Below are 14,557 nucleotides of genomic sequence, written 5' to 3' on the forward strand. Positions count from 1 at the left end.
CAAGGAGGCAGAATGTCATTACCACCATAAGGAAGGATACATAATAAAATAAAACAATGCAGAGTGAAATTGAAACAGCCCATAAAGCAGAAAACCAACATGACTGAATTGAAAAATGCAGCAAAACCTGAAGCTGCCGATACCGACATCTATTCCATGTATAACGGCACCGCTGTAAAACCAAAACTATCAGTCTCTCAGTCCCAGTGGATGGGAAGTCACTAATAATGGAGGTATATACAGGAGCTTCAACCACAGTGGTGGGAGAGCACACATTTAAATACCTAAATGAAGGTATCCAGCCACTGAACCTGGAGCGGACAACTGCTCAATTGAAGACATACACTGAAGAATGTTTACAGGTAAAGGGCATCGCCACAGTACTAGTGTCTTTTAGGCAACAGACAACTCAGCTTCCAGTGATAATAATGACAGTAGAAGGACCTAGTCTTCTGGGCCGAGACTGGTTGCAGAAAATTAAGCTTGACTGGTCTGAAATATTTCACCTGAGAACAGGAGGAGTTCCTGAACTGCTAAGGAAATACAATAGTGTATTTTGGGACAAATTAGGGAAGTTAAAAGGCTTGCTAGCAAAAGTATATGTGGATCCTCAGGCGACACCACATTTCTTTAAGGCCAGACTATTGAAGGAGAAGGTGGATGCTGAACTGTGCCGGTTAGAAGAGCTGCGCATCATCCAACCTGTCCAATGGGCAACACCTGTAGTTCCAGTGGTTAAGCCTGACCAAACCATATGCATTTGTGGGGATTATAAATTGACCATAAACAAGGCAGCAAATCTAGATAAGTACCCGTTCGAAGGATATACGACTTATATGCAAAGCTAGATAGAGGCAAATGCTATACAAAATTGGATATGAGCTACGCCTACCAACAATTGGAGCTGGATAGCATGTCGAGAGGATTTGTGACTATCAACACACATAAGGGTCTTTTTCAATATACTCACCTACCCTTTGGAGTATTGTCTGCATGTGCAATTTTCCAAAGGACAATGGAGAGTCTTTTGCAAGGACTTCCCCGAGTGGTAGTATACCTAGATGATGTTCTGATCACAGGGTCAACTGAGACCGAACACTTGACTAACCTGGAGGAGGTGCTAAGAAGATTCACGGAAGCTGACATATGATTAAAGAAAGAAAAATGTACATTCCAAGCACCAGAAGTTACTCACTTGGGTCACAGGGTGGAAGCCATGGGTCTGCACCCGGTAGAAGAGAAAGTTCGGGCAATAAAAGATGCTCCCTCACCGTCCAGTGTAACTGAACTAAAGTCTTTTCTGGATAGGGGTCAACTAATATAGCCACTTCTTGCCAAACTTATCAACTGTGTTGGCACCATTACACTTGTTAAGAAAGAATCACTGTTGGTCGTGGAATTCACACAGGAAGAAGCTTTTGTGAAAGTAAAGAAATTATTACATTCATCATGTTTACTGGTACACTGTGACCCATTGAAAGAATTGATAGTAACATGATGCTTCTCTTTATGGCGTGGGAGTTGTGTTATCACATAGGATGGAAGATGGATCAGAAAGACCCATTGCCTATGTCTCGAGAACCCTCTCCACAGCTGAGAAGGGTTATTCCCAGCTAGAAAAGGAAGGTTTATCAGTGATATTCAGAGAGAAGAAATTCTACCAGTACCTGCATGGATGACATTTCACCATTGTGTTGGACCATAAACCATTAATGGGTTTATTCAGTGAGGATAAGGCCATTCTGCCAATAGCATCAGCAAGAATACAACATTGGGCTTTGATATTATCTGTATATGAATATACCTTTATGCACCACCCTGACTTGCATATTGCAAATGCAGACTCATTCAGTTGTCTCCCATTACTAGATGGCATTTACATGCTCCAGTGCCGCAAGAAGTTGTGTTTGTAATGAATTCCTTGGATTCTTCGCCTGTGTGTGCGAAGCAAATTAGAAAATGGATGAACAGAGATCCAATATTGTCGAAAGCCAGAGACCATGTATTGCAAAGGTGGTCAAATTCACCAGTGTTTTAAGAGTTGAGACCATTCCATGCCCGATAAACATAGCCAAGTTGTCAAGATGGAATTTTATTGTGTGGTTCGAGTTGTCATCCCTTTCCAAGGAAGAGAACAGAGCTTCACAGTGCAAATCCAGGCATATCAAAGATGAAAATGCTTGCACGAAGCTATGTCTGATGGCCAGGGCTTGACAGTAACATTGAAAGCATGATCAAGTACTGCCTCCATTGTCAGCAACAACAGAAGAAGTTGCCTGTTTCAACTTCACTGTATCCGTGGGAGTGGCCTGGTCGACCCTGGATTAGACTACATATAGATTATGTTGGACCATTCTTAGGTACCATGTTTCTGTTGATCATAGATGCACATTCTAAATGGATGGATGTATACAAAGTCAAATCGCCAACATTGAGTGCAACTATCCAGAAGCTGCATCATTTTTTTAGCATACATGGCTTACCGGAATTTAAATTTTCTGAAAACGGTACAGACTTTATCAGTACAGAATTTCAGAGATTGTTGAATTTAAATGGAATCTTACATATTAAAAGAGCCCCTTACCATCCCTCATCAAATGGTGTAGCTGAAAGAGCTGTGCAAACTTTCAAAACTGGGATGAAGAGGTTATCAGAAGGCACTCTAGAAATTCAACTTTCCCGCTTTCTTCTCAATTATTGTACAATGCCTCATTCGCCTATAGGTTCAACACGGTCTGAATTATTGATGAAACACTACCTACATACTAGGTTAATTCTAGTGTTTCCAAACTTAGAGGAGAAAGTACAGAAGAATCAGAGTCATCCAAAATCAAATCACAATATTCATAGCAAAGCTCGCAGATTCACTGTGGCAGACATAATATTCATGCGGAATTTCGGAAGTGGACCTCGTTGAGCTCCTGGTACAATTGTCACAGACACTGCCCCTTATCCTTCCAGGTGGAAGTGGAAGACAGAATTGTTCAAAAACATGTGGACCATATCTGTGATAGAGGGACATTCCAAAACCAACTATTCCTCCTGTAATTAACGTCGAGCCATTAATCCCTGAGGTGACAGATCAACCAAGAATAGACATGCTGCATGTCTCTGTAGAGTTGCCTAACCCTGAACTGCCACTTTCTAATGATGTATCTTGTGCTTCAGTTCCTGACCACGTCAATCCTGTGGAAGAACCGCAAGCTACACCGCTCTAACTGAATAAGAAAAGCACCTCAGAGTAATCTTTAATCACCTGAAGTTGTATCTATGTACATGATATTGGATGTTCAAAGGTTCTCTGTAAATAGAAATTATACAAACTAAATGGGGGGAAAGGTAGTAACTGAAGGTATAACATCCCCTGCTGTCTATCAGGGGGTCATGTGATGTTCATGGAGGATCCGACCAATGAGCCCTAAGAGTGGGTAATTCCTGACGAGGGTCCTGATTGAGCATATAGCACCCGAAAACCTCTCTGTAATAAAGTTTATCTATTTATTGTGAGGCCTGTCTGGTCCGTCAAGCCATTGCAAATGGCTAGGCAGGCTGCTGGGATGGCTGATGATTACGAGCTTGTCCACAAGCCCAAACCATTTGTCTTTCATCCCCACAAACCCGAGAAAGATAGAAGATGGGAGAATGACAGGAAGGCAGGTAGCCAGGGACGAGAAGGGACAACTGGAAATGTACTGGAATCTCCTCCTCAGACCAGAAACAAAAGTTTTGACAGTGGGAATAATGTCCAAAGGCCTAATTATCCCCATTGCCACAAGGTAGGACACCTTCTTGCAAATTGCTGGAAGCTACAGAATAAACCTATGGGACATAGTGGGGTGCACAAGATTGATGCAGAGAAAGGGGCCCAGACCAAGAGTACTACAGACCAAGCTATAGCTCTGACTGCAGCTGAAAAGTGTGAGAGGGGTGAACAAGATATCTGAAAGCCGCAGGGAATTCTTGCTATCAAAGGAAAAGTAACTCCTTACCCCTCAAGTGAAGCCGATAAATCTATACTTAGGGATACAGGGGCTACCCAAACTCTTTTGCTAGGAAAAGGTATCACTTTTCCACTAGAGGGCTCACTGAATGATAAGGTTTTAGTGAATGGTATTGGTGAGGAGTATATACCCATACCTTTGTTTTAGGTGCGCCTGGAGTGTGACCTAATGTATGGAATGGTAACAGTAGGAGTTAATCGTAGTCTGCCTGTAGATAGAGTTGACTTACTCCTTGGAAATGATTTGGCCGGAGCGAAAGTAGTAGCTTCCCCGGTAGTTACAGAAAGGCCAAATGAACTCGAGGAGACAGAGCTGTTACAGGAAAAAGTTCCAGGAATTTTTCCTTCTCGTGTACTGACCCAAGCAGTAGCTACACACGTTCCATTGTCGGAGGTAAAATTGGCACAAAAACAGGTATTTGGCTATCTTTGGGGATTTGGATACTCTAAAGGAAATATTCAGTAAGTCTTCTTTGATTGAGACTCAGCAAGCCGATACGGAGTTAAATAAAGTGGCACAATTAACTCAAACCGAAGCTGAAGCAGGAGTTCCAGAATGCTACTATATTAAAAGGGGGATTCTGATGAGGAAGTGGAGGTCTCCTCACACACCTACGGATGGAGAGTGAGCAGTAGTTCATCAGGTAGCAGTATCTCCCGAATATCATCAGGAAATATTAAGGATATTTCATGAGATTCTCAAAGCAGGACATGTAGGGATCCGAAAAACCCAAGCACATATAAGTCGGCATTTTTACTGGCCGGGTCTTCACAAGGATGTGGTGCAGTTTTATAAAATGTGTCATGCATGCCCGATTGTGGGTAAAGCACAACCTGTGATCATGTCGGCACCTCGAATACCGATGTCAGTTTTTTGAGAACCATTTAGTAGTGTGTTGATAGGCTGTGTGGAACCATTACCAAAAACAAAAGCTCACTATTTTGGATATGGCTACTCAGTTCCAAGAAGTAATTCCCTTGAGAACAATTTCTGCCAAGGCGTTGGTAGAGAAATTAACCCAATTACAACCAAATATTTCAGGAGTCTACATACCGAAGGTAGTTGAAGTTAGGATGTCTATTCAGCAAATGGCAATTGATGCTAAATCAATTATTAATTTTAAATTTGAGGTTTATAGATTTTTGTTAACCATGGATATTAAGGGATATGGGGCAAAGGCAGGTAAATGGAATTAATTTGTAGATCAGCCAATGATCACATTGAATGGGGTGGATCAAGGCGGAGGGGCTAAATGGCTACACCTGTTCCTATGGTACTATTCTAGTATATTTACAGTAGACCTATACTATGAGTTAATTAACAGATAATGTTCTGAGATGACATTTTCTAACTGCATTTGTAGTTTATATTTGCATCTCTAAATTTTTCTTCTGTTTCTGAACATAGGGTGGCCTCTATATGTTCAAGTTGTTCGACTATTATTCTGCTAGTGGGATGACCCTTCTCTTTCTGGTATTCTTTGAGACTATCTCAATATCGTGGTTTTATGGTTAGTGACTGTTCTAAATATAACTTTATTTTATTATTAGGAAACATTGCGACCCCTGTTGATCTCCAATTGCAGTCAGCTATGGAAGAGAGAGCAGCTGAATAGTGAACTACATAGATGTCAACATAACTTAGTCTCCTCAAAGTCCGCTGCTCTGGAGCAAAAGCTATGATGATGATTCTTAAAAGCCCAGATCAAAATAGAAATAGTGATGTATTTCAATTTTTAATCTTATACCAATAGCATCGTGGAATGGCATGACATGGCTTTTGTTCCCCACAGGGAACCTCAGCTGTGTAATGAAGGGGAAGTGCTCAGCAGGAGGGACTTCTCTAAAACCTAGAGTCAGTCTGCTGCCGTGTGCCACCCAATGGTGAATGCAGACCAACATTGCCCGTGAAAGCAACCTACCTCTGGTGGCAGGAGGAGTCTGGAGACTTGGAAAAGCTTAGGAGAAGATCCCAGAAGGGAAAAAAAACAGTAAAAACTGAGAAATAAGAATACTTGCCTGAACTGGTCTTGAATAGCTTAAAATGGAACACCAGTAAAAACTGGGAAATAAGAAAACCGAGCTGTTTTTTCCCTTCTGAGAAATCAACCTTTAGCATTTTTCCCCTCAATCTTTAAATTATCTTTGCTTCTTATCAACATAACAAAAAATTTTTGTCCCACAATGTTACTCCTTGCTTAGCTAATTCATGTAACTATGAAGTTAAGCCATACTGGCAAGTATTTCATTCGACTAGCAGGATTTGAAGGCCCTCCCCTGGTGGATGCGGTAAGCCATTTAAATCTCCATTCAGTTCGACAGGACTGTAATATCCGGCTAGGCGTGGAGGGAGTTGTAACAGTTTGGCCATAGAGGTAAGTATGAGTCTACTGAGAGAGGAATCTCACTCAGCAAGATTTCCTCTCTTTCCTGTCACTGGAAATTGCTGCCCTTGTTATGTATTATAGCTGTGATAATTGAGTAGCAAGGGAGTGGAATTTCTGGAGTTCTGTTTTGTTCATTCTCTGCCCACTGGTTGCAAAATGACTATTTTGTTTTAGTGGAAAGTGAGTTTAATGTAGTCTCTACAGTGAGGTTATTTATCATGCACATAAACTTATTATTAACTCCTGAGGAGGTTACATATTGATTTGATGTCTTAACGATTTGCTCCAAACTTGAATTGGACATTAAATATCACATTGAAAGGTTTACATTGGGAATTCCATTTTAGATGGGCCAGTGATGATGACACTCATCTATACCATGCATCCCCAATCATTCTCCAAGCAAAGTACTCTTGGAAGAGTGTGACTAATGACTTTCAGTTAATTCACCAAACTAAAATTATTTTCAATCATTTATCTCTGCATTTTGCAGCACCAATATCAGAAAATTTGTATGGAATCTTCATGTTAATATTGATGTTAATGTAATTTGACATTCTAGGGCATGCTAATCCAAACCAATAATTATTTCACAGTAATACACAATCTTGGTTCACCAAACTGCAAAGTATTGTAGGTATTTCTAGTTATGAAAGAGTCTCTATAGACTGCATACATGAAATCTCCTAGTCATTCAGCAGTATATACACAAAAAACGTATTTCAGGGATATGATCTGAAATCCAAAGAAGGGCTGAACTGCCACCTTCATTGTTCTGAACTATGACCAGAAAGCAGCACCATTCATAATACAATCACGTTACTTGTGATAAGCTCAGCTAGCAATGATCCCTGTAGGCATTCTTTTCATAAGGTCACAAAACCATAAGAAATAGGAGCAGCTAGAGAAGGCCATGTGGCTCATCAAACCGGTTTCACCATTCAATAAGATCATGGATAATCTGATTGTGACCTTGCCTCCACTTTCTTGCCTGCCCCCCATAGCCCCTGACTTCCTTGTAGATCAAAAACCTGTTTAACTCAGCCTTGAATATATAAATGACCCAGCCTCTACTGCTCTCTGGGCTAGAAATTCCAAAGGCTAACTACACTGTGAGAGAAGTTCTTCACCTACCTCTTAAACGAGAGACCTCTTATTTTGTAAACTGTGCCACCTAGTTCTGATCCTACAGGAGAGGAAACATCGTCTCAGGATCTACCCTGTCAGGCCCACTCAGAGTCTTATATGTTTCAATAAGACTATCTCTCATTCTTCTAAACTTCAATGAGTATAGGTCCAACTTGCACAAGCTTTCCTCATAAGACAATTGCTTCATCCCAGGAATAAGCCTAATAAACCTTCTTGAACTGCTTCCAATGCAAATATATCCCCCGTTAAGTGATGAGAACAAAATTATACACAGTACTATCCTCCCTTGTTAGCATTCTGAAGGGATCATTCCTTCTGTGACACCCTGGTCCACTTCTCAATTACTCCAACACCCTCATCCCCTTCCCACATCACCTTCTCATGCAATCACAAGAGGTGTAGCACCTGTTCTTTTACCTCCTCTCTCCTCACCGTCCAATGCCCCAAACGGTTCTTTCAGATGAAGCAGCATGTTCACTGTTGCTGGGTCAAAATCCTACTTCTTTCAATTTAGTCTACTGTATTCACTGCTAACAATGTGGTCTCCTCTCCCAAATGCAGATTGAGTGACAGGTTTGTGGAACACCTCCCCCCATTCAGCAAGCACAAGTTAGGCGTGTGATGGAATGCTCTGCACTTGCCTGGATGAGTGCAGCTCCAACAACTCTCAAGAAACTTGACACCATCCAGGACAAAGCAGCCCACTTGATTGGCACCCCATCCACAAATATCCATTCTCTCCACCACCAACACACAATGGCAGCAGTGTATACCATCTACAAGATGCACTGCAGGAACTCACCAAGGTGCCTTAGACCACATGTCTAGAAGGATAAGGACAGCAGACACAAGGGAACACCACCACCTGGAAGTTCCCCCCCCCCCCCCCCACCAAGCCACACGCCATTCTCAGTTGGAAATAAATCACTATTCCTTCAATGTTGCTGGGTCAAAATCCTAGAACTCCCTCCCTAACAGCACAGTAGGTGTGCTTATACCACATGGACTGCAGTGATTCATCACCACTTTCTCAACCTTCCTGAGTTCCGGTTGCTTGCCACTTTAATTCACCACTTGGCTCTCATGTTCATCTTTCTTTCCTCAGCCTGCTGCAACGTTCTACTGAAGCTCAATGCAAATTAATTTACCAATCAGTGTGAATCACTTCGCTTGGCCATAATCAATTTTTCAAACAGTGAAATGTGTAAACAGCAACTTGCTTTTATATAGCACCTTTAATGCAATAAGACTTCCCAAGGCACTTAACAAACATTATGAAATAAAATTGGATACCGACTCATATAAAGAGTCTTTACCTAGATGGCCAAGTGATTAGTCAAAAATGAAGCTTTCAGGGAGCGACTTAGGAGAAGGAAAGAGAGGAGGAGAGGGAGAGATATGAAAGGAGGGATTTCCAGAGCTTAGGGTCCAGTAAATTGAAGATATAGCCGTCAATGGAGTCATAAAAATCAGGAATGCTCAATTGGCTAGAACTTGTAGAATGCAGAGATCTAGGGGGTCATAGGGCTGAAGGAGTTAGATAGGGAGGGATGAGGCCATGAAATGACCTGAAAAGATGGTTAAGAATTTTAAAAGGCAATTGAAATTATTTCATTTAACAGGCTATAATTCTTGATATTGTTTTTCACAGGAGTTAACAAGTTCTATAAAAATATTGAAGAAATGATTGGGTACAAGCCATGCATGTGGTGGAAGCTTTGTTGGGTATATTTTACCCCCATTGTGGTTCTGGTAAGACAAAGACCTCTTTAGTGGTGTTGGGAGATTGTCAAGAGCATTTCACTGATTTGTGCACAAAACTTTTCTTGTGTAAATCTTTTGATCTCTGAGCAATGTGATATCTTTAGTATGACACCAGAAGACTGCTCTCCTACATCAGATATAGATCCCACAGATCATAGCCTACACACAACTATCCACAGAAAACCATGTGGACAGAAAGATACTGATGTTTCTGGTCAGAGACAGGGATGTCTCTTAGAAATTCTTTCTTTTCATTTCTTTCAGCTCTAGCTCTTTCCTATCTTAATTCTTTCTGAACCTAATTCGCCCACTCTTAAACTTCCCTTTCCATTTCGCTGAAGTTATTTTCTCTCTCTTCCTTGAATAATTTCTCTCTTGTTACTAAATGTATTTCCTACATTTCCTCCTGGATACCCAATGTGTACATTTCTTCACATTCCCCCTTCTTTCTGTACAAGCCAAGTGTCATTTTCTGGCCACAATTTCATTTCAATTTTCATGAAAGAAACGTTGAATTTACCTCTATCCCAGGTATCACACCTTCCATGTCACATAACCTGATTTTTCTCCCTGTGTGAAGCAGGTTAATCTTTGTCATGAGGCACAAAATCAATGTGATAGCCTTTAGCAGCGCAGTAAGCAAAACACATCCCTGTCTCTGATTAGTAAGATTCCCATTCAATCCATAGGCTGTCTTGAGTTAGCTGATTTTGGTGTATTGATAAATATTCAATATACTGAACTCGGCGTGTGTGTCCCCAAGGCTAGAGAGGAGAAGAATCATGCACGCTTCCCACCCCTGTTCATTATTCAATGCTCTCGGCTGGAAAGCACACAGGGAAGAAAAACCCAGAACAAAAATAAAAATACCTGGAAAAACTCAGCAGGTCTGGCAGCATCTGCGGAGAGGAATACAGTTAACGTTTCGAGTCCGTATGACTCTTCAACAGAACTAAGTAAAAATAAAAAAGAGGTGAAGAAAAACCAAGACCTGGTTGTTGATTTAAACTTTCATCATAGCCTCACACATGAAGAATGGCTCCTTTGATGAGCTCGAGGAGAATTTTCTGATTGAACTGTATCCCAGAAAAGGAAGGAAAATAGGAGAAAGACCAGTTCAGTAAAACACTGAATCTCCTAAGCAAAATATAAGCTTTTATCTTAAGACCAATCGCTTGGTAACAAACTGTTATTGGAACAACCTAACCCTCCTTAGGCTAAGACATTCAGGCAAATGGTCCAATTTTCTGCACTTCACTATGGGTTTCAAATTGAAGAAAATGTTGGCGCAGTAACAATAATCTGCCTGCAGGTGGCTTTAACACACTTAGTAAACTTTGCAAAACTTTCCTGTAAAATTTATTGGCAGGACATCAGTACTGTACTAACTTGTATTTTTCATTAAATTGTTATAGAATCTTGGGACCTTTTGTTGGTATTATAATTGCCTTATGTGAACTCGCATTCTCCCACTTTAAAAAATATTTTTAAAAAACTTGCAAGCTACTTACCTTAAGAATGCCAGTGAACTATGGTACATGTAATAGAGTATTGCTAATGTTATCGATGTCTAATAAGAGCCTATGCATAATGCTGCCCTTTAATTGTTATCCCTTCTGAGTTACTTGATCAGAAAACTGAGTAAAGTAAGAACTTTCATTTATATAGTGCTTTACCTTGATCTGAAAATGTCCCAACTTGTTCACAGTTAATGATGTATTTTTGAAATGTATTGTAATGCAGGAAAATCATAGACAGCAATGAGATAAATGACCAGATATTCTATTTTAATTATGTTTGTTAAGGGATAAGTGTTGGCCAGACCACAGGAAGACCTGCCCTGTCCTTCTTTGATTATTCCAATGGGATCTTTCTATTCATGTTAAAGAGCAAGTGGGGCCTTGATTTAAAGTCTTATTGGAAAGATGGCAACTCCAACACTGCAGCATTCCAACAATGCTGCACTGGATTGTCAGTTGAAATTATGTGCTCAAGTATCTGGAATGAAGGCTGAATCTATGATCTTCAGGTTCAGAGGTCAGGGTGCTACCACTGACCCAAGGCCAATTTTGTCCAGTTGGTCCTCCACATTGATATTTGGATCGTGGGACGAGAGCTGGGATGGGTTTATCTCCTAATATTGTTTTTATGCCTGCATTTTAGGGAGTATTTCTCTTCAGTGCTGTTGAAATGACACCACTGACCCTTGGGAATTACGTCTACCCCAAATGGGGACAAGGGATTGGCTGGCTCATGGCACTGTCCTCCATGGTATTTATCCCAGGATACATCATCTACATGTTTTTCACCACAAAAGGAACCTTTGTACAGGTATGAAAAGGAAAAAACAACACATGGAATTCAGACTCTGGACTTCATGTCCAACTTGTCCCTGGTTATCTCATGCACATTATTACAGTGAGCTCAAGTCAGCAACTTCTTAGTTCAATTAAATTGAGCTCTATATAAGAATCCTGATTAGTGCTGAGGACCCATAGCTATTCAGGGGATGGAAAAGGATAACTTAGGCATTATATCATTCCTACTAGAAATCTATGATTATATCATTATTGTTCCTATTGTTTCTTTGTGTTTATACAAATATATATGTATTACTTAAAGTTTAATAAGGTATTTGACAATTAAAGGCTGATTCGAGAACCAGTTTAACAACCGGTGTACAGGAGTGCTGCATCGGAGGCTATGTGCCAATAACTCCCTAGATTGCAAATCATTTCTAGCAATTAACAGACATGCAAGTTCCAAAAGACATTCAGTACTCAAAAGCATTAATCCGTGCTGTTTAACTTCAGTGATGTGTATCAGTGGCAAAACACTTGCTTTGGCTATTTTACATTTAGTAAACTGAAGTATACTTGCATCTATTTTGTGTGCCAGTCTCAGTATAATGCCAAGTTTTATGCAAAGCCTTTAAAGGAACACAATTCAGTGATATTTATGTAGGCTTACTCTTTTACCTTGCATCTTTATTTGGAATGGATACAATGGAAATTCTGTGAGTAATGAAGCTCTTAAATTGATACCGTCTGGCATTTTTTGTAATGTTGACAGTTCTTTTTAGTGCTATACTTTTATTTGACATTAGACAATAATTCTGATACTTTACAAATATTTAGTTTCTGAACAAAAGATTTTTTTAAACTCCGTACTTAAGGTTAAGTTTGTTCTAAAAGCATCTCAAATACAGTATTTTACAAAGAAGATGGAACAAGATGAAAGAAAATATACCAGCAGGCCTCACATATCTGGAAGCCTTGGTACATCTACATACCAATTACTGAGAGCAATTGCTTCAGGACATCAGAGCAGAGTTTTTCCATATGCACCTGGGACACCTGCAGCCAGGTTGTAGCCTAGATTTTAGCCAAGTCACCACTACCCTTAACTGTTATGTCTATGGCTCATGCCTGGCTAGCATTGAAATGTCAGCTAATGTGTTGCCCAAACATGTAACAATCAAGTGATTAATGCATTGGTCAGTACACCCTCAACTTTTTCCACATTCATTAGCATAACATAGCTTTCCAATGTCACCACACTGCTGCTTTTTCCAAAGTACAAGAGGTTACTAACAGCCGATGTCCCCCCAAACTGAAGCCTGCCCTTGTACTACAATGGCACGATAAGCCATTGGAAAATATTGGTATCAAAAGATTTTCAAATGTACACCATCACCTTATTTCCAGCTGGGGGTCAGGGTATGTAAGAACTGCAATGGAAGAACTTCAACATATGTTAAGGCTTGATGTGGACTGGTTCTTTTTTGAGAGGAGCTGACCCACCTAGATTACTTTAAGGGAAAAGTCTCACTCTCCATTAAATAAATGCTTTAAAAATGTGTAAATACTGAAACCAAAGTTTGGTTACTGGGTTTAATCAGTTTTGTGTCTGCTTATATATAAGAATAATGGTACATCCTGTTGATTTTTGCTGAATTTAACAGCTTGGGCTTCATTACAACAGATAATGGGAAAACTACTTACTTTTCAGTCCTTATAATATCCTCCAGCTTAATTCATTTCTTAATTTACCAGTATAGTGACTGAAATGTTCATTTTTGACTTTGATTTTGTTCTTAACATCTTGTCTTTCTCTCCCCATTCTAGCGTTTGCAGGTGATGATACAGCCCAGGCAAGAGGTCATAATTCACAACAATGGACTGAAATCCAACCAGTCTCCAAACAGTGGCTATGCTGATGCTACTGTTTAGTTGCCTACCTTTATAAAGGCAAAGGCTTTATATAAACCCCTTTGGCTTTTTGCACTGCAATTCAGAAGTGTAAATTAATTGAAAAGATAGATTAGAGCCTGTCCCACTGAACTTTCAACAGTTATGAACAGTTTTTGATAAGTACTGCCAGATTAAAAATAAACATCACCTTTCGCACAATGTAATGTCATCGTGAATAGAACTGCCTTTCTCCTTTCTATTACTATTACCAATCTGCCCAACAAATCTGCTCAACACTGTGAGATTCCCTGTTCTCACCTCACTCAGAAATGATTACTGCCATCAAAGGACCTGGGGATGATTTAAAAAAACATCTGATTTGCTATCTAATGTGCTCCTTCTGTAGGTTCTGTTAACATTAGCAAGTGTTAAGAATAGTCAGATTTTCTTATATTAGGATCTAGATCCATATTAGGATCTAGAATTAGGTAGCTCCTTGGTGCCTGTTTTACTAAGCAGAATGAGTTGTTTGGTACACTGTTGTGTGTTTTCCTTGATAAAACAAAACCCTGAAAACAAATATTCAGAAAATTACTATCTCTGCTGATTCATATGATTGTTCCCTTGTTAAATGTTTTGGGCATAAACATTTAGAAATTATTATTATCACTATTACAAGAAGAAACTAAAGAAATGAATGGAGTTGAAGTCAACATACACCACAAGACCACACCAATTATTCCCTAACAAAAACAGAATTATCTGGAAAATCTCAGCAGGTCTGGCAGCATCGGCGGAGAAGAACAAAGTTGCCGTTTCGAGTTCTCATGACCCTTCAACAGAACTAAGTAATAATAGGAGACGGGTGAAATATAAGCTGGTTTAAGGTGGGGATGGGGGAGAGAAGTGGGGGGGAGGTGGTGGTGGTGGTTGTAGGGACAAGCAAGCAGTGATACGAGCAGATAATCAAAAGATGTCACAGACAAAAGAACAAAGAGGTGTTGAAGGTGGTGATATTATCTAAAAGAATGTGCTAATTAAGAATGGATGGCAGGACACGCAAG

At 40.1% G+C, this 14,557-nt stretch overlaps 1 protein-coding gene across 1 annotated transcript in view; it reads left to right on the plus strand.

Moving 5' to 3' along the window:
- Positions 1-13,677, plus strand: part of LOC121293103 (sodium- and chloride-dependent GABA transporter 1-like) — a 194,330-nt gene extending 180,653 nt beyond the window's left edge. Inside the window, exons 11-14 of the mRNA XM_041215738.1 lie at positions 5,409-5,511; positions 9,188-9,288; positions 11,464-11,631; positions 13,428-13,677. Of these exons, the coding sequence (XP_041071672.1) occupies positions 5,409-5,511; positions 9,188-9,288; positions 11,464-11,631; positions 13,428-13,532 (477 nt within the window). The 3' untranslated portion in view covers positions 13,533-13,677. The remainder of the gene's footprint in view (positions 1-5,408; positions 5,512-9,187; positions 9,289-11,463; positions 11,632-13,427) is intronic.
- Positions 13,678-14,557: the final 880 nt, after the last annotated feature.

Source organism: Carcharodon carcharias, chromosome 21 (genome assembly GCF_017639515.1).
Source record: "Carcharodon carcharias isolate sCarCar2 chromosome 21, sCarCar2.pri, whole genome shotgun sequence".
NCBI classification, from domain to species: Eukaryota; Metazoa; Chordata; class Chondrichthyes; order Lamniformes; family Lamnidae; genus Carcharodon; species Carcharodon carcharias.